We start from the raw sequence: 18,958 nt of genomic DNA, 5'->3' as shown, positions 1-18,958 counted from the left end.
TTCGCCCTTCAGGGTCCTCATGTGAGAAAATGGGGCGAAGAGGGTAAGCCTGGGCGTCATTTCTGGGGCGCGCCTACAGCGCCGGGTCAGGCGGCCGCGTGCGGCCGGGAGGTCGCGTCAGGAGAGAAGACTGCGGCGAGTCGCTCGGCGTCCCGGTATCTGGGAGCGGGATCGCGCGCAGGGGGGCGGGGGCGCGCACGCAGGCGCAGGCGCTCACAGCACCGTGGCCGGCAGGTGTCGCGCGGCGGCCCGGGGTCTGGGCGGCGGGGGCGCGCGCGGGGGGGGGAGGGGGGAGCGGGGGTGCGCGCGGGGAGCGGGGCCGCGCACGTAGGCGCAGGCGCTCACAGCACCATGGCCGGCAGGTGGTGCGCGGCGGCGGCGGCGAGCGCGGGCGCGTGCGCGTGCGGCGCGGGCAGCGCGGGCGAGTGGGTCTGCAGCGCGGCGCTGGGCGGCCGGTGGCGCGCACTCTTCTGGTGGGCGCGCAGGCCGGCCAGCTGCGAGTACGCACTCTGGCACACTTGGCACTTGTAGGGGCGCTCGCCCGTGTGCAGGCGCACGTGGTTGCGCAGCGTGGACGACTGACTGAAGCGGCGGTTGCAGAAGCGACACACGAAGGGCTTGTCCAGCGTGTGGATGCGCATGTGCGAGCGCAGATTGCTGCGCGAGTTGAAGCCGCGGTGGCAGATGACGCAGCGCATGCGGCCCGCGGTGCCCGCCGCCGAGTCCGCGGGGTGGAAGTCCTCTGGCCGCGCGGGCGGGGTCCGGGTGGGGGGCGGGCAGGCGGGGAGGAGGAGAGAGAGAGAGAGAGCAGCCTCGTTAGCATCACCGAGGCCGGCGGCTCGACACCCCGCCCCCGTACGCCTCCCCGAGGGGCGCCCCTCCCGGGGCTCAGCCGCCTCGGATCATCGATCCGTCGGTCCGTCGGGGTGACCGCTCCGCAGACTGATTCGGGGCGCCGCACAGGTGTGGGAAGGGGCAGCGAGCGCCCTGACCTGGCATCCGTTAGGAGTTGGACTTCAGACCCATGCTGCGAGATCTCGGGGACTTAGTGACTTAGCCTCTCGGGGAAGCCTCAAGTTTCTCATCCAGTACAATGAGAACCTACGTGAAGGCAGGGCACCCAAAGCCAGGTGCTTTGTGACAAGCTGGAGGGATGAGGTGGGGAGGGAGGTGGGCTCAGGATGGAGGGGACACATGGATGCCCTGTGGCCCATTCATGTTGAGTAAGGCAAAAACCGTCACAGTATTGTTAAGTAATTATCCTCCGATTAAAATAAATAAGTAAATTTTTAAAAATAATTTTTTAAAAATGGGAACCTACTAGGACATCACGGGGATTATGCACAGCTACACCTGAGTGCATGTGCGTGCTCAGTTCTCAGTCCTGTCAGACTCTTTGTGACCCCATGGACTGTAACCCGCCAAGCTCCTCTGTCTATGGTATATTCCAGGCAAGAATACTGGAGTGGGTTGCCATTTCCTCCTCCAGGGCATCTTCCTGAGATGATGACCAAAAAGCTGACGTCTTCAAAGGCTACGCTGTATAGAGCACTTTACCTGCCTAAGCCCAGACTTGGGAAGTACCAGGTGATTAGGAACCGTCCATAAATGGTAGTAACTGTTATAACTACTCCTCTTCCCCCAAAAACTTTTCATTTATTTATCCCACAAATATTTACTGAGTGCCATCTATGTACCAGGGCTTCCCTGGTGGCCGTGATGGTAAAGAATCTGCCTGCAATGCAGAAGACCTGGGTTCAATCCCTGGGTTGGGAAGATCCCTTGGAGAAGGGAATGGCAACCCACTCCAGTATTCTTGCCTGGAAAATTCCATGGACAAAGGAGCCTGGTGGGCTACAGTCCATGGGGTTGCAAAGAGTTTGGTTTGATTGGGCAACTTTCACTTTTTCAACTATGTACCAGTGAACTGTACCTCACTTTTCTCATCCCCAAAATGAAAGTAGTGATAACATCACCCAAAAAAAGTTGCTATGAGGATCAGAAAAAATGGTTTGTGAAACATTAGAGCAAGGGCTGGATAGACAGTAGTTCCTGAGCCCCAGATTTGCCCTTTAAAAGTAAAAGTAACCAAATATCACAAAGGTTTTATGAGGACCCAAGTGGGATGATACCTGTAAAAGGTTTAGGCCAATACTTGGCAGGAAATAGGTCTTGAGCAAATGGTCTCTACCATGATGATCAGTGCCCCCGCCTCACCCCACCCAACACACACTCTCTCTCTCTCTCTCTCTCTCTCTCTGCTCAGCCTTCATTCAACAGATGCACACTGAGCACCTACTCTGTGCCAGGTCCAGCACCATGGACAGAGCTGGGAGGGCGCTTAGACATCATCTTGCCTAACAAACATCCTTCTTTTAGAGGTAGGGAAACCAAGCACAGAGCCATTTCCCAAGATTGCACAGCAGAACTGGAATTCAATCCAGTGTCTTTACTGCCTGGCCTCTTGCTCCTCTGCCACACCCTGCTTCTCCCTCCACCCAATCTGCCCACAGACAGTCTATTTTGTCCAGAATCAGAACTGTCTTCCATCCGTGCCTGGACCATGGCAGCGGCTCCAGGGGCATCAGCCTCCTTAAACCAGGAAGTGCCGTGTGCTTGACGCTGCTGGAGGTGGAACCAAGGTGCCCAGAGGCCAGGAGTTTCCCTGCCAAACACACACACAGCCCCTCACTCACTCGCTCACCCTCTCTGAGCCCTGTGGCTCCATCGTCACTGTGGGCTCATGGGGACACACCCTCACTCACTCGCTCACCCTCTCTCTGAGCCCTGTGGCTCCATCGTCACTGTGGGCTCATGGGGACACACCCTCACTCACTCGCTCACCCTCTCTGAGCCCTGTGGCTCCATCGTCACTGTGGGCTCATGGGGACACACCCTCACTCACTCGCTCACCCTCTCTCTGAGCCCTGTGGCTCCATCGTCACTGTGGGCTCATGGGGACACACCCTCACTCACTCGCTCACCCTCTGTCTGAGCCCTGTGGCTCCACCGTCACTGTGGGCTCATGGGGACACACCCTCACTCACTCGCTCACCCTCTGTCTGAGCCCTGTGGCTCCATCGTCACTGTGGGCTCATGGGGACACACCCTCACTCACTCACTCACCCTCTCTCTGAGCCCTGTGGGTCCATCGTCATTGTGGGCTCATGGGGACACACCCTCACTCACTCGCTCACTCTCTCTCTGAGCCCTGTGGGTCCATCGTCATTGTGGGCTCATGGGGACACACCCTCACTCACTCGCTCACCCTCTCTCTGAGCCCTGTGGCTCCATCGTCACTGTGGGCTCATGGGGACACACCCTCACTCACTCGCTCACCCTCTGTGAGCTCTGTGGCTCCATCGTCACTGTGGGCTCATGGGGACTACCTACCATGCTTGTTCTTCTTCTGCTCCTCCTCCAGTCCGGGCACACCAGGGATCCCCAGGAAGGTGTTGTGTGAATTTCCATACCACACCAGCAGCTCCTGGTCTGGAGGGATCATCTGTAGGGAAGGAAGCGAGAGGAAGTCAGGGAGACAGCAGCCCCCTGCCCCCACCCCTCGCCAGGGGGGGATGTCCCCTCACAGCCAGGAGGAGCTGTCCTAGCTCCCACCATGGACATGTGGATACAGCCACAGCCCCAAGAGAGCCACACTGGGATCCCTTTCTACCAGGCTATCTCCAACAAGCTTCATAGACATGGGAGGCCCTGGGATGCTCCGCCCCTCTGCTTCACTCTGCCCAGGTTTCTCACTGTCTCATCTCAGCTCTGCTGCTGGGACCAGAGCTGTCTCCTGGCCACTCTCCCAAACTGACAACAATGGGATGGAAAGCATGCTGCAAATAGAAGTAACCGAAGAAGGAAAGCTAGAAAACGTGTCATTTCTCTCCAAGGGGAATCAGAGCTAGCCAGCCCTCAGGTCTGCAGGGCTAAGCCAGACATCCCCAAGGAGCATGGGCTGCAGGGTGCCCTGTGGTTCTCAGTTACACCCTGCCTGATGATGTTCTGGAAACATCTCTCAACCAGCGCACCTAGGAGCCAGCACCACATCACACACACTTCTCTCCCCGTCACAGGCCTCTGTATGACTCCCTGCAAATGGCTAAAAAAGAAGCATTCAGATCGATGATGCTTCTGCCTCCAGGCATATGGGGGCACCCAGCCTTAAATGGGATCTGTCTCGTCGTGTCATAGGTCTATGGTACAGCTTCCCAGGTGGCTCAGAGGTAAAGAATCCACCTGTAACACAGGAGACGAGGGTTCAATCCCTGGGTCGGGAAGATCCCCTGGAGAAGGAAATGGCAACCCACTCCAGTATTCTTGCCTGGAGAATCCCATGGACAGAGGAACCTAGTGGGCTATAGTCCATGGTTTGCACAAGTGTCAGATGTGACTTGGGAACTAAACAGTGATAGGTCTATGGCAGGGAACTCCACAGTGACAGGGCTCTGCTGCTCCCAGGGGGAGGACCTGCCAAAGGGTCCTGCCATCAGGAGGGCTCTCCAGTGACTATCCAAGGAGGCTGTGGAAGGCTCGCTCCTGCGGTGGTGCCGACCTGCCCTCTGGGACATCCCAGGGGCCTGCCACCCCTTTGGTGGCAGCCAGTTACTCAAGGTGAAGAATCCTCAGGTCCCATCCAGCTAGAGCAAAGGCAAGAGGGCAAGGCCCATCACCTCCTGAGGCCTGAATCCCAGAGGAGTGACTTTGGTACCCCCTCTGGGGGTCACTCTCTGACTGGCACAGAGAAAGGCGGACACCCCCAGGCAACAACTGGATTGTTTTCCTAGTGGGTCCTTTTTGGTTTTCTGGCTGCATCACGTGCCATGTGGGATATTAGTTCCTGGACCAGGAATTGAACCTGTGCCCCTTGCAGTGGGAGTTTAAAGTCTTAACCACTAGGCTGCCAGGAAGTCCCTGGGTGAGTCCTCTTTTAGTTGAAGTGAATAAAAAAAAAATCACACAGGACTCCATGTAGGCTGTCTGAAATCACCCTAGAAAACGACCCTTCTCCTTGACCCCCGGGGTCACAGAAAAAGCCCCCACCCCTTCCCTTTGGTTCTGACCTGAAGAACCCTGCCAATCACAGAACGCTTCTGCTCGCCACACCTGCGTTCTTCCGGTCCAAGCCAGGAAGAACCTCAGACCATCAGAGCCAGCTCTGCCTAACCCTGCAGGGGAGGGAAGCAGGAAGAGGAGGGGGTGGGAGAAGCAAAGTTCCAGGGGGCCTAGGTGATGTCCATCCTCCGATGACTCAGCCTGAGGTCCCCATGCCCCTTTCCAACAGACCCCACAGCCCTTGGGGTGTCATGGCAAGCCACACGGTCAGTGAGTGACAAGGAGCCTGGCAGAGGGTGCCACGCCTGCTCAGACTGATGGGGTTTAAATATGGAAAGACCAAATGCAGTCTCAGAAGCCAAGGGAAATTGGGCCGTGCCTAAAAGCAGATAGATGCAAATCTGGCACTGCAGCAAGAGTCCTCGTGGCCTCTGACCATTCAGAGGCATGGCCACTGTCAAGGAGGCCAGCAGGTCAGAGCTGGAGGGCCTGCTGGAAAAGCTGAGAGAGGGTCAGTGAACCCTTTAGAAAAGAGGGTGATGGAGCTAAAGTATTCAGGACAAATTCACTGCGAAGGAAGCTGCTGAGAGATGGTGCCAGTGGGCCTTCAGTCCCTGGGTCCCCGGGTGACCTTAGGCGAGCACTCGGCCTTCCTAAGCTTGTCTCCTCAAATGAGGGGGGTGGGGAGCATGATCTCTGAGGTCCCCCCAATTCTAAGACTCTGTCAGTCACCTCCAACATTGTCCCAGCCCCTGGCTTCAATGTTCAGATGACACCAGATCTTTGTACATCACGGTTCTTCTCAAGTGACCAGTTGTCTGGTCCAGCTGTCCAGCTATCTGTACATGCCCCTTCCTTCAGGAGATGGTACTGCCCAGGGTTCTGGCTCTGGCTCTGGGGTCACACAGGTCAGGGTCCACTTGGGCTCCCCACCTGCTGAGTGTGCCCCCTTGGGCAAGTGACCTTCTGTCATCAGTCCTCAGTTTCCCCAACTATAAAAGAGTGACCACACCTCTGCTGGGCATCCATCTATGGGGTATTGGGTTCCCCAGTTGTTCCCACAAAGCCTGCAGTGTATCAGGGGGGGCCCAGGATGTCCGTGGCTCTGCCTTCAGTGACCATCAAAAGCACAGGCTGGGGAATTCCCCAGTGGTCCAGTGGTTAGGATTTCACACTTTCACTGCCGAGGGCCAGGTTCAATCTTTGGCTGGAGAATTAAGATCCCGGATGCCAGGAGGCAGGGAAAAAAAAAAAAAGCACAAACTGGCCCGCATGCCCCCAGGACGCCAATACCACGCTGGTGCCACTGTGTCCTGGCCCCATCTGCCCTGAGCAGGAGGGGAAAGCCCAGAGGTGGGGTGAGAAGGGTCAGCAAGCCCCCATGATGTCTCTGAAAACTACACTGCCATCTCCAGACTTGCAGTCTGGGAGTCAAATACCTAAGTCAACACCGGCCTTTTCATTTGAACTGACAGTGACAACCATTACGAAACATAAAACAAACACAACAGTGACAGCAGTCATGGTGATGAATGAGGAGCCAAGAACATCTGGAAATGCATGAATTCTGAAGATTATTATTCAAAATGGTGGTTGGGGATAATATTTTTAAAATAAGAGCTTTAATATTGACTGAGTCATTTATTCACGGACACGTTTTTCAAATGGACTAAAATTAATTTTACTCCTGGATTTTAAAAATTAGAACACTGACACAGACACAAAGGAGCATATTGGGAAAAGTAATTCTCCCAGCCAGAGTGCCCAGCCATGTTTTCTGGTTTTCTGCGAATCTTTCCTGAGAGGGGTTTGTCATTTTGAGACCTTTTTTTTTCTAATGTTGATTAAAATTGACTTACATCTTCTACATGCTGCATCTGATGTTTTAAAAATTAATGAACACATGTTACTTTTATACAAAAAGAATATATATATTTTAATTAATTAATTTAGCTGTGCCGGGTCTTAGTTGCAACAGGAGGGACTTTTTTTTATTTTTAGTTTTTTCAGTTGCAGGATGTGGGATCTAGTCCCCTAACCAGGGATCGAACCTGGGCACCCTGCATTGGGTACATGGAGTCTTAGCCACTGGACCACCAGGCAAGTCCCACAAAAAGAATAGTTTTTAAAGAAAGAAAATCTATTAAAAAGAACTCGCTGGAATTGACAATGACACACACCCCCAGACAGCAAGAAGCTTCCAGTTTGGGGGAGAATGGATACATGTGTGTGTATGGCTGAGTCCCTTCATTGTTCACCTGAAACTATCACAACATTGTTAATCGACTGTACCCCCATACAAAATTAAAAATGTTTAAAAATAAAGTAATTAGAACTGATGACACGAGAGTATATGAGGTTATCTCAGTCAAGAAAAAAAAAGAAGTGTCCAGCTCTCAAAGAAGCACTGGGGAAGACGGCCTCACCTCTTGGAAGCTGGGCACTGAAGGTTCTCTCTACCCATCAGAGCTCCGGGAGACCTGCGGCAGCTCCTGGCCTGGATCTCTGGCCTCTGCCTGCTCCCAATGACCCCAGAGATGGAGACCAGGAGAGCCCAAGAACCAGCCGCCTGTTCCCTGAGATCCTAGTACCGTTGTCCGGAGGCTCCCGGATGCTAATCGCCTAAGAGCAAAGAACAGCCATGGTCCTCTGCAGGGCCCCCCAGTGCCCTCAGGAGCCCTATTTCTCCTTTTTTGTGGAGGGGGGTCCACCGCACGGCATGTAAGATCTTAGTCTCCCGACCAGGAATCGAACCCACACCCCGCCCCCCACAGTGGAAGTGGGACGTCTTATCCCTTGGACTGCCTGAGAAGACCCTAGCCCCATTTCTTTCCCGTCAACACTCTGACCTGGCCCAGCCGTGGCTCTCCACTGGGGCTCAGAGAATGATAATCAGCTGCTCATTCACTTTTCTGGAGAGCGGAGACTAACTCAGGACACACCATAAACAAAGCAATTCCCAAAGAAACGGATGCCGCACCATAAAGTTCGCGTCGCAAGACTCTGGGTGAATTTCAGAGCCTGACTCTTCAGCTGACTCTTCAAATTACATAATCTCCCAATGCGTGCTTCTTCACCTTCCCTATCAGCCCAGAAGTTTTGTCCTGACCCATTTCTGAATTTTTATTATCAGTTGCAAACGTGTGGGGGTTTGGGTTTGTTTTCCTAATATAAATTCATGTCACAACATTGAACATGCTCCCAGGAGATTCTGATGCCCCCTGCCCCCACCCCCGGTTGGTACAGAAACCCTCGTCCAGAAGGACCTCAGTGTCATCTGGATGAATATCAATTTCCATTGTACCACAGATGTCCTGACACACCAATTAATAGAGTGGCAGCAAATAGATATTGGCCAGGGAGGTCCCGCGGCGCAGTGACCGAGGGCTCCGCTTGGGGGTCAGACAAAGTCAAGCCACAGCTCAACTGTCTCCCAAGGTCCCCCTGAACCTCAGTTTCATCGTCATTAAAATGGGGATAGGGAAAGCCCCAGGCTGAGGGGATGAAACCTGCGAAAATCCTTAGCGTGGTGCCGGCACATAGTAACTGCTCCAAGGACGGTAGCATCATTAATGATGCTTATTATTAATAATCAAAGTCCCTTAACTGCACCCACCAGTAAGCAAGATTGAAAGGAAAATAGAGCCTGTCCTCAAAGAAAAAGAAAGATGGAGAGATGGAGCTGTTGGGCTCTAGGGGGAGAAGAATTTCAATAGCCTGGAATGAGAAGAAAAGTCACAAAAAAGGAAAGAGCCCCCATTTCAGGGCACAGTCCTACGCCAAAACATCAGGAGAAGAAAGCCTGAGAAGTTTCTTCCCAGTTCCCAAATCCAAAATTTGCATAAATTATTCCTAAATACTTTACTTGTGTTGAATTTGGGGGTCAAATTTCTTGTTTTGCAGGGCAGCCAGTTTTATTTACCAGTTTTGTTTTCCTGGGAGAAACACGTCTGTGTGTCCACTTTCAAGCCAGCTCCCATCACCCGGAGAAAGACTTATTCATTAACATGTAGTGCCCATGTGCTGTGCAATTTCTAGAAATGTCATTTTAGGTATCTGAGGTTACAGTACATTCTTCCTTGGCAGAAGACTGCAAGGGGAGACAGGGTCCTAGTATAACATGCCGGCAAATCCAGCCAGACACCAAATCCACCTGGACCGGCTGGCCCCAGAAACCCATCACCCTCGTCTCCATTTGAACGGCCTTCCTTTTGTATCTATAGAAAATTTCAGAGCCATATTATATTCTGCTTATTTTATGAAGATGCTTCTTTCCATTTTTTTTTTTCCTTTTCGCCAGAAACGGGTTACTGTTATGAAATAGACATAGCAGTTCTGGGTGACAGGAAGATTTAGAAAACAGGTCATGGCACAGACCCTTCTTGGCTCCCTCACACAAACACAGAACAAACAGCCCCCGCACTCCAGAGGCATCCCCGGGAGTGGCCTGGGGCAGCAGGAATCTCTTCCGGCCGAGCCCTGCTGCATGGCTGTCGATCACACACACCCAGACGCACCGCTGGTCCGGCATCTGACATTTTGGCACGTCACTTTAAGAAAACTGCCACCACAAAAAAAAAAAAAAAAAAAAAACAAAAAACAAGGTGCCCAATATCACTTGTTTAAAGTAAAATGGGTGATATTTTGTGTTTTCTTATCCCTCACTCCAGCACTCGACTTGTTAATTCTGTAAAAGCATGGATAGCCAAATTGGTGATATCCAGTGATCTAGATCATATCCAGGAGGATATATTTTCCTAATCTTCTTTCTTCAATGTTTAAAATGTATTTTATTCTGTTTTGTTTTTTGGCTGCTCCGAGTGGTGGCTTTTGGGATCTTAGTTCCCCGACCAGGGACTGAACCCAGGTCCTTGGCAGTGAAAGGGCTGAGGCCTAACTACTGGACCACTAGGAGATTCCCTTCTTTTCTTCAATTTTAATTCCCCATCAAATGTAGATGACTTTTAAAAATCTTATAATCTTATATTCCTCCGTGGAGATACATCTTAGCCACCAAGCCCTCTGACTCTGAATTTCTGTACAAATGTCTGTTAATATTTCCTGGCTCTGCTCAGCGCTCAGCCAGTGACTGGAACAGTGAGATGAGACTCCTGTCTCCATAACTGATGCAGTCGGGAGTCCTTTGCTAAAATCACATTGGCATCCTTACCCTGTTTCCTCTGTGTGTGTGTGTGTGTGTGTGTGTGTGTGTATGAGTGTGCACGTGTCTCCGTGGGAGCGATGGAATGAGTGTGTGTCCCCCATCTCATCTGTTTCAGGGTAGCCAGGAAGCAGTGTACAAATGTTAAGGATGCATGTGAGGCTGAGCGGGTGAGAGGGGGTGCTCTCTGCCAGAAGCGCAGTTCAGCCACACATAAGGCCAGTCCTAGGGTTGGCCTTCCTCCCATAAGAAGCACCTCCACTCTCAGCCTGGGTTCGGATCAGTCCTGTCCTCACTCTATCCCGTCTCATGCAAACTTCAGTCCGAGAACTGCTCACCTTCCTTTTTTTTGCACAGCAGGGCGTGTAGGATCTCAGTACTGAGACAGGGATCAAACCTGGGCCCGGCATTGAAAGTGCTGAGCCCTAACCCCTGGACCTCCAGGGCATTGCCCAACCTCTCTTTACCCTTTCTGGACCTCCTCGGGCCCAGCCCTCGTTGGGACACACCTCCTGGCCACACCAGGACCCAAGCAAAGGCCATTCTGTTGCCACCCCTGGGAGACTCCCTGGGGCTTGCTTATTGAGCGACAGCTGTCCAGTGCCCCCTCAGAGCCTTATAAAGACGTGAGGCTCTGAGTTGCAGGAAGAAAATGGACTAAAGGAAGGGGGAGTCCTTCTCTGGCCTGGAGTGGGAGCTCCTTCAGAACACCCCCAAACTCAGCCAAGCCCAGCCACACCCCAAGAGGCACCGTGCCTCTTCCCACAAGCGTGGGGTCCAGAGTATTGTGGGGGCACGATACCCTCACACCCCCCTCCCGCCCCTGGCCCAGCACTTGCTGCCAACCTGCCACAGGGCGGCGGGGCTGCTCCCCCACTCCTGGGCCAGACACTGAGCAAATATTCTGGAAGGGACAAGGTCTTAAGGGTCCCAGCAGCCTGGCTGCCTCAGCTACCACCACCCGTGCCAGGATCTCCTCCCCCAAAAGCATGAGTCTGTCTGCTTCTGCCCAAGCATTTCCCTGCTGGGGACACCTCCTTTCCATCCCCCTTGAACCTCCTGCCCTGGGCCTGGCCAGCTCCCTGCCCCGCCCCCACCCCCATCATGGGAAATGATACATATCTGCCTGCTATCTCTCGCTTTCCACTTTCCCTCTTGTCTGAGAAGCTTCATTCGCTCAGATATCAATGCTAACATCCCCCTACCCCCACCCTGTTCCAATGCCTGTAAAAGCTCCTGAGTCTGCCAGTCTACCAAGTGAGACCCAGTAAACTGTAGATGGTCACAGAAGCCTTCCTTGCAGATTAAATACATGAAGATTAAACATGATCACGCTTGTACCACATCTAGGAAGAGCCTGATGCTTCAAGTGATGAGGATGTGATAGCTGAGGCTAGAGTTGCGATCCACACCATCCACACGTCACTGGTGGCCCATGCATGCAGGACGATGGGCCGAAATACTGCCGACGCAATACCCTCTCTCCCAGCAGATGCTTTCCCTGGACTGCTTTCTGAGGACTTGTTCTCTGCATCTCTGTGGCTTCGCAATCCCAGGACAGCCTCAGCAGATATCCTGGGACCTTGCTGTTGAGGCGGCCATGACATTCACAATGGCATACAGTCAAAGGCTCTGGAGGTCATGGAGGTCATGCTCCCAGACACCATGATGCTCAGGCTTCAGTCCTTCAGCCTGGGCAGGGCCAGCCAGGCCAGCATCTTCCCCAACACTCCCCTCTTGCTTCCACTTCAGTCCCTGGACACAACTGCCCTGCACCCCCACTGCCCCGTGTGCAACGATAACGCACTCACCTCAATGGCTTTGTAGAAGATGCTGGTGCCGATCTGGACCACCTCCAGGTTCTGCTCCTGCTCGTTACGGGCGCATTTGATGTAGGTCATCCAGCTTCGGTGGTCCTCCTGGCTGGCGTCGATGAAGTAGCGCACCGTGCCATCCTCATTGAACACCTGGGCGCAGGTAGATCAGGGGCCGGGTGAGGCAGGGCTGTGTGCTGTGTGCTGCCTGGGGCCAGGGCCAGGCCCCACACCAGGCGCATCCACACATTGTCTCTTTCCAGCCTCCAACACTCCCAGGAAGTGGACACAGCTGTTATTGTCTCGGTTTTCCAGTGGAGGAAAGGAGGGCTCAGAGCAGTATGGCGACTTGCCTGAGGCCGGCTGGCTAGAAGTGGCCAACAGGGGGTCAGTCCCAGGGCCCCACAGGCTCCTGCTGCCACGGCCTCCCCATCCCCGCGTGAAAAGGGGTCTCCAGGAGATCACTGACCAAGACAGTATCCCCTCCAGCCTGCTCTCCGGGCAAGCAGTGGAGAGCGCTGGCCAGGACCTCAGAGGGAGACACAGAGGAGCCTAGAAAGGGAAGCCTGGCCCACTTGGGGACCTTGGCCTGGCCTCTCTTTGTGGGAGCCACCAAAAGTACTCCAAGATCTACTGGAGCCCAACTTCCTAACCCAGCAACCAGTGGAGAAAGGAACTGCTGGTGCGGGTCTCCAGAGGTATGGGAGGAGGTGAGGTTAGGAGCGGCCTGGGGGCATCCCTCTGGCCTCTTTCCTCTGCTCCTGTGGCCACGTGTAGGATTTGTCCCACGGCTCCTTGAGCATCTGCCAGGAGGGGGCCCTGGTGGGGAGCCCTGAGGAAGGGAAGGACAGTGACACTAGGGAGTGGGTGCATCAGCCTGACCTCCTCAAAGTGAGAGGCCCAGGAGGCAGAAGTGCTCTGGGAATGGCTTTATCTCAAGGGGGGGGGGGGGGGGACTTTGCTGGCATCTGGCACTGTTGTAGAGAGGAGAGACAGAAGACCTTGGATGGAAGGTCACCTTCCTTCTCTAAAACGGGAATAATAACTCATTGGGCTGCTGAGACAATCTGGTGGAATGCTGGCCCAGTGCTCAGAAAGCGGACTCTGATCAGAAAGCTGACTCTGTGCCAGTTCACGGCCATTCTGTCCGCTGTCATTGTTCCACCTGGTTTGAGAAGCCGACTCCCAGGGAGCACCCTCTCCCTTCATCCTTCCTTCCAGCCATGATCAGCCCAAGGCCAAGGCTGGCTCTGAGGGGCTCTCTTTTGCTGCTGCTGGAGTGAGGGGAAAAAATGCAGGTGGCTGGGAGGTGGCTCCAGGAATGGAGGTGGCTTCCAGGAATGGCTTCCCAAGTCTCCAGTGGGATTCTGGGCAAGGCACATGACTTCTCTGGGTCCCGGCGCCAAGCCCCCCTCCGGAAGTGCTCCCCAAGTTTCCAGAGAGGAGAGAGCCTTCGCCCTGCGATTTGGGGAGGAACCTCCAGACATCAGGCAGGTGTAGGAATCGACCTAAGGGACGGGTCATGGCCCAGCGCAAAGCCCCTACGGCTACCAGCAAGGGAGGAAGCAGCAGCGGTTCAGGCAGGCCGTCAGGGCCCCATCCACATCCCACGCCCTTCAGTCCACACTGCTCTCCCCCCAGCCCCCCAACCGGCGACCCTGCCTACCTCCCACATGAGGTTGTTGTTCTTGCAGATGTCCACATGCTCCGGAGCGATGACCCGGCCAGTGAAGGGGCCCATCTCGGTGCCGGCCTTGATCCACGTCTTGGAGAAGATGCCGAGGCCCTCTCCGGGGATTGAGCTCTGCGCGATGATCACCTCGGCCGGCAGCACCAGGCTGGATAGCTTTTGAACCTCTGTGGCCGCCAGGCAGGGGGACTGGGTTAGAGCGGGAGGCAGGGAGGCCGGCTTGCCCCCCACACACCCTCCCCCGGGGGTGGAGGCTCAGCAACCCACGGAGCCTCCGAAAGCAAGAGGTTCCTTTGGGATTCATTTCTAGGTGAGTTCTCTTGTGTTCGTTTTTGTTTTGGGTCTCTCCACGAATTCTCAGAATATCCACAACCGCCCCTTCCCTCCACTTCAGCCAAGTTTAAGAATTGCTGGGCCGACGGCAGTGCAGGCCTTAACCATTGAGTAAACTGAGGCCCGCTCCCACGAGGAGGTGACGGCCCAGCCAAGATTCTTTCGCCCGGCTCGGGTTCTGGGCGGTTCTCGCGTGGCTCCGCGCGCGCTGCGCTTTCCGGCACGGAGCGCAGGGCACTGTCGGGGGACCAGGGGCTCGGCCAGGGGCTCTGACTCCGCTCGGGGTGCGGGAACCTCGCGCCCGCGGCGCGCCGACCGCGCTGGGAAAGGAAGTCGGGCTTTGAGGCGGAGGAGGCTCAAAACAAACGCGGGCGAAGGCGGCGGGCCGTGTTTCACGCTACTGGGTGACCCTGGGCTCGCCCGGGTTCCTCGCTGCCCGGCGAGATCCGAGGGTGCCAGGGAGGGCAGTACCCGTACCTAGGCCAGCCGCGAAGTCGCCTCTCCTGGTGGACGAGCCGGGTCGGCCCGCAACCCCCCGGGGGGTGTCCTTCTGCCTTGGCCGGGCAGCCGGGGTGGGAGCGGCGAGGCGCACAGGGGCGGCCTTCATGTCTTACAAGGTTCCCCTCTAAGCTACCTGGGAAAATACCCGGCGAGCGGGCCGGCTGAAAGGGGGGGTTAAACGGTGTCCATTGCGGCGCGGCCGGCAATTTGTCACGCTGTTAAAGTGATCGCATTCATTCGGCCCCATTCGAAAGAAATTGCTAATTCTAAATTCATTAGCCCTGGAAGAATGCTGTAGCAGTAAATTGTAGCTCAATGCGGAGGGGACTTGTTTAAAAGGGGCCGAGGAATTCCCCTTACAAAAAGGGGGGATTAGACGGTTGACATAGCGTGAATGGAAGTGGAATTAGTCTGCACGGTAAATTAAGAGAGGAACAGAAATCGTAAGGGGGGAAAAGGGGGCGACGCGCAGAGATGCCAGCGCCGGGGAAAGATATTGTTTGCGCGTTGATGAATGAGGAGTAAGAACTTGAGACATCTTAAAGAAAAGAAACTTTTCTCCCTCTCTCTTTCTCTCCCTCGCTCTCTCTCCGATGCTTTCTCTCCCGTCCGCCCTCCCTCCGCCCCCTCCCCAGCCCCCGCTGCCTTTTAAAGTTCTTGGTTTAAGTGGGAACTCTCGCGGGTCAAGCCCAAGTTAACTAAATGAATTTAAAACCCCTTCTTTTTGAGTCAACTGCTATTACACGCCTAGTAAGGCTTTAAATGCCGGGAACCCGCCGGCTCAAAGCGGGTGAGGGGCGGCTGGGGAAGCGCGGGGGCGGCGGGCCCGGCAGGCGGAGCGCCTAGATCTCGGACTCCGAGCCGCGCGTGGTGGAGGCGCCCCCCACCCTCGCCCGCCCGGGCTCGGCTTACGGGAAACTGAGTCACGGGCCGCGTCTGGAACGCCCGGATGGGGGCGAGCGGCTGCCACCGCCCTCTGGTCCCCGCCGCGGCCCGGGCGTGTGGGCCCGGGAAGCAGGGGGCTGCGGGGAGGGAGGGATGCGATCGGCCCCGACGGCGCGACTCACCGCCCGAGAAGGACTGCGCCAGGACCTCGGCGGTGAAGGCGGTCTTGGGGCTGGCGTGCTGGCTCCGGTCTTCGAAGAGCTGCTCGCCCAGCACGTTGCGCCAGCGGCCGTACAGGAAGCTGTGCAGGATGTCGGAGGTGATGACCTCGGCCAGCGCCAGCCCCGGCGCCTTCAGCCCGGTCTTGAGCACCAGGGCCTCCGCCGGGAGCACGGAGCCCATCATGGGCGGCCCGGGACTCGCCGGCGCCGAGGACGGAGGGACGGACGGACGGACGGCCCGGCCGAGGCGGGGGATGTGATGGGCGAGCCGGGGAGGGGTGGGTGGAGTCCAGGAGCGAGAGAAGAGGGCTGTGCTGGGGAAAGAAAAGGGGCAGGAGGGAGCAGGAGGCGAGGGGGTGGCTGGGAGGGAAGTGAACGAGGGGGAGCGAGGCAGAAAGGCAGAGGGAGACGAGAAATGTGCAGCGATGGCAGAGGCGGCGCGAAGGGCTGGAGAGCCAGGGGTGGAGGCGGAGGCGGGTGCGGGAAGACGGGGGCGGGCGGTGCGGGGTGGGTGGGAGGCGGGTGGCTGCAGAGAAACGGGCGGCGAGGGGCTCTCCGCCGCGCGCTCGCCTCTCACACACCCGGCCCGGACGGTCTTCCCCTTGGCAAAAAATCTCAGCGCCTTTATAGGAGCCGCAGTGACCCTCCTAATTGGTTATTAATGACCCCCTGACGTCGGAGGACAGACTTGTTGTACCCGGCCCAGGCGCGAGGAGCCTTCGCCGCCAGAGCTAAAGGGGCGGGGGCGCTCGGCCGCTCGGATCGGTCCCCCCCTGCGCTCCTCCCGCCCCTTCCTGGCCCTTCACCCCCCCCCCCCCCCCCCCAGCTTCTTTCTCCTCCTCTCCCCGTGGGAAGCGCCGGGCCGGGAAGGAGGCTCGGCCCGCGGCGAAGAGAGGAGGGGGACGGAGCAGGGCAGGGGGCGCAGCGAAGCTCGCTTGGACTCCAGGGACCAAGACTAGGCAGGAGGAGACGCCTGCCCTCGGGCCCCGCGCTCACCCTCGATCCCAGGCCGGATTTGCCCTCGGCATCCCGGCTGGGCCAGGCCGCCACTCACCTCCCTTGAGCTCCCTGGCCCCGCCCGGCCCGCCCGGTGCCACGCTCTCCCTGGGCTCCACGCCCCAGACTGCGGTAGTCGCCCTGGAGCCAGCCGGCCTGGAGCAGGCCCGCGCTGAACTCCTGCGCAGACGACGCTGCCGAGGCCGGCGCTTCGCTTCAAACGGGCCTCTGCAACCGCCCGGCTGACTGCCGGTAGCCGGTTGCGAAACTCCTCTCTGGGCGGAGAGGGCTGCGGGGCGGAGCTGCGGCCGCCGTCGGGGCTGAGGCTGGCCCGAGACGGCTTCGCGGGAGACATCTCCCGGCCCTAGGGGGGCTAGATCGGGGTTGGGAAGGGCACACCCGCAGACCGAAATTCGCTGGTCGCTTGGCAAAGGCTTTTTCCTGACGGATGCAGGGCGATCGAAAGAGGTCCCCGGAGCATCGCCAATGCGAGCGGCGGTGCCAAGGAGCGAACGCCCTCCGCATCTTCAGGGAGCTCCCCGGGGCCGGGCCGCGGTGCGCTCTCGGCTAGAAGCTCGAACCCCTTGGCTCCTTCAGTTCAACTGCGACCTAGCGCCCCGCACCCCTTCCTGCCTCCTACCTCTTTCTCTTCTAGCTTCCCCTTCACTCCCTCCCTGCCTACTTGCTTCCCCACCCCACCTCAACCTCACCGGGCCAGCAGACTTTCTTCACGAAGGTTCCAAGGCTTCCCGGAGGGCCAGCGCAGTCTCTCCAGGGAGACCAGGAGCCGGGAACCAAAGCGGGAAGACTACCGCTAACCTGCGGACTTTGCTGCCGCCCAGGGTTAGTCTCAAGTCCCACCCCGTCCCCCAGCCCAAGACGAGGGATGGGGAGCACCGAGGGCACCCCCATCTGCTGAACTCCGCACCCTCCCCACCAGTGTCCGATATCAATAACCGGTTTTCTGGACCTTCAGGCCAGTGCCTTGGGCTCACTGGTGAGCTGGAGGAATGGGAGCCGGCCCCCAGGCCTTGTCCTCAGAGAGGGGACTTGGGCAGAGGGGCAGGGGGGCCTGGTTCCTACAAGGAGTACTGTCAGTGCCCCTTGGCAAAGAGCCCCCTTCACAGCTGGGTCCTGCCTTTGCTAAGCCAGCCCCGCACCTGGCGGCCACCAACACACTAAGACACACCCGGTGCGGGCCAGTGGCCTCCTGTCCTCCCGGGGTGCGCATTGGAGCATAGAGTCAGGAAGGCGGGAACCCCCATTCTTCAGAGCCAGGGGCTGAGGTCGCCTCGAGTCTGATGCCCCAGGGGAAGCCGCCCTGGGCAGCAGGGGCGACCGTCGGGCGTGGCGCCAGCAGAGGGCAGCGTGGCGGAGGAGCGGGCTGCAGCCCGGGCTAGGGTCCCGGGAACCTCGACTTTCCTCCAGCCGTCGCCAGAGAGCCACGCTGGCTCTGGCTTGAGCCGAAAGTTCGATTCCGAGGCGAGCGGAAGGAGTCCGGGCGTGGGAGCCTCCCCCGCGCCTGGGCCTCTGTTTCTAGGAAGACTCGGTGGAGAGCAAGATGCGCCCAGGATGGAGGCGACTACGCCGTCGGGGAGAGCCCCCAGGAGCCGCAGCCAAGCTCAGCGAGCGCCTCCGGGAGACAGCGGCGGATCGAGGCCTGCTGTGCGTCCTTGGGACGGCCCTTCTCCTCTCCGAGCCTCGGTGTCCCTGAGTGTGCAATGGTTTGGGTTGGACTTCACGAACTGAGGCTTCTTCGCGCCTTGTGTCTCTCTGGGTCAGGTCACTTTCCAATGAATACCCTGCAAATTTTGCCGATTCCAGGGACCACACCCCACCGAGAAGTCTGTGCGGTCCCTCTGTCCTGGGGTGCAGCATTCAGGTTCTGGACCTTCTTGGCTCGGGGTCAGAAGATGAAGTGATGGAGGGTTCGGACTGCAGCCAGGGAGCCTAGTCCCCTCGCCTGCACCCGCGAACCCAGAGAGCGGTGCTGTGGGCGGGACGGAGACGGAGCGGCCCGGGAGCATCTCCACCGCGCGCTCACATTTTGTGGCTCTGGTCTAGCCGCCGACCCATCCGACCACGCCCCAGTCTCAGGGCCCCTTGGAACTGGGCAGCAAGGCCCCCGCGCTTGCATCTACCCTCGCTGAGATTGAGAGGGAAAGCCCAGCATTTCCCAAGGTTTCTCCGCGGATGAACCGAGTCCTTTTCCGGGGGTCCCGGGGGCGCTCTGCGCACGCACCAAGCCCCCTTCCTTAGCCCCAGCCCGGGCTGAACTCGCAGGCGCCGCACCCACCCC

At 57.3% G+C, this 18,958-nt stretch overlaps 1 protein-coding gene across 1 annotated transcript; it reads right to left on the bottom strand.

Moving 5' to 3' along the window:
* Positions 1–341: 341 nt before the first annotated feature.
* On the bottom strand, positions 342–15,847 carry PRDM12 (PR/SET domain 12). The gene is made up of 5 exons (XM_070473828.1): positions 15,625–15,847; positions 13,700–13,890; positions 12,031–12,186; positions 3,394–3,505; positions 342–742 (listed from the first exon to the last, which is right to left on the bottom strand). The coding sequence occupies exons 1-5, from the start codon at positions 15,845–15,847 to the stop codon at positions 342–344; spliced, it is 1,083 nt and encodes a 360-aa protein (XP_070329929.1).
* Between the last annotated feature and the right edge of the window lie 3,111 nt (positions 15,848–18,958).

Source organism: Odocoileus virginianus, chromosome 2 (assembly GCF_023699985.2).
Source record: "Odocoileus virginianus isolate 20LAN1187 ecotype Illinois chromosome 2, Ovbor_1.2, whole genome shotgun sequence".
Taxonomy (NCBI): Eukaryota; Metazoa; Chordata; class Mammalia; order Artiodactyla; family Cervidae; genus Odocoileus; species Odocoileus virginianus.
The sequence above is the reverse complement of the archived record's forward strand: the minus strand, read 5'-3'. Positions and strand labels throughout refer to the sequence as shown.

What these genes read in the sequence shown, in the direction of transcription:
- PRDM12 (XM_070473828.1), bottom strand. Translation starts at nt 15,847, where the DNA reads ATGATGGGCTCCGTGCTCCCGGCGGAGGCCCTGGTGCTCAAGACCGGG. An exon ending in ACAACAACCTCATGTGGGAG is followed by an intron (nt 12,187 to 13,699) that starts GTAGGCAGGGTC and finishes ACCTGCGCCCAG; the next exon opens with GTGTTCAATGAGGATGGCAC. An exon ending in TCTTCTACAAAGCCATTGAG is followed by an intron (nt 3,506 to 12,030) that starts GTGAGTGCGTTA and finishes CCTTCCCTACAG; the next exon opens with ATGATCCCTCCAGACCAGGA.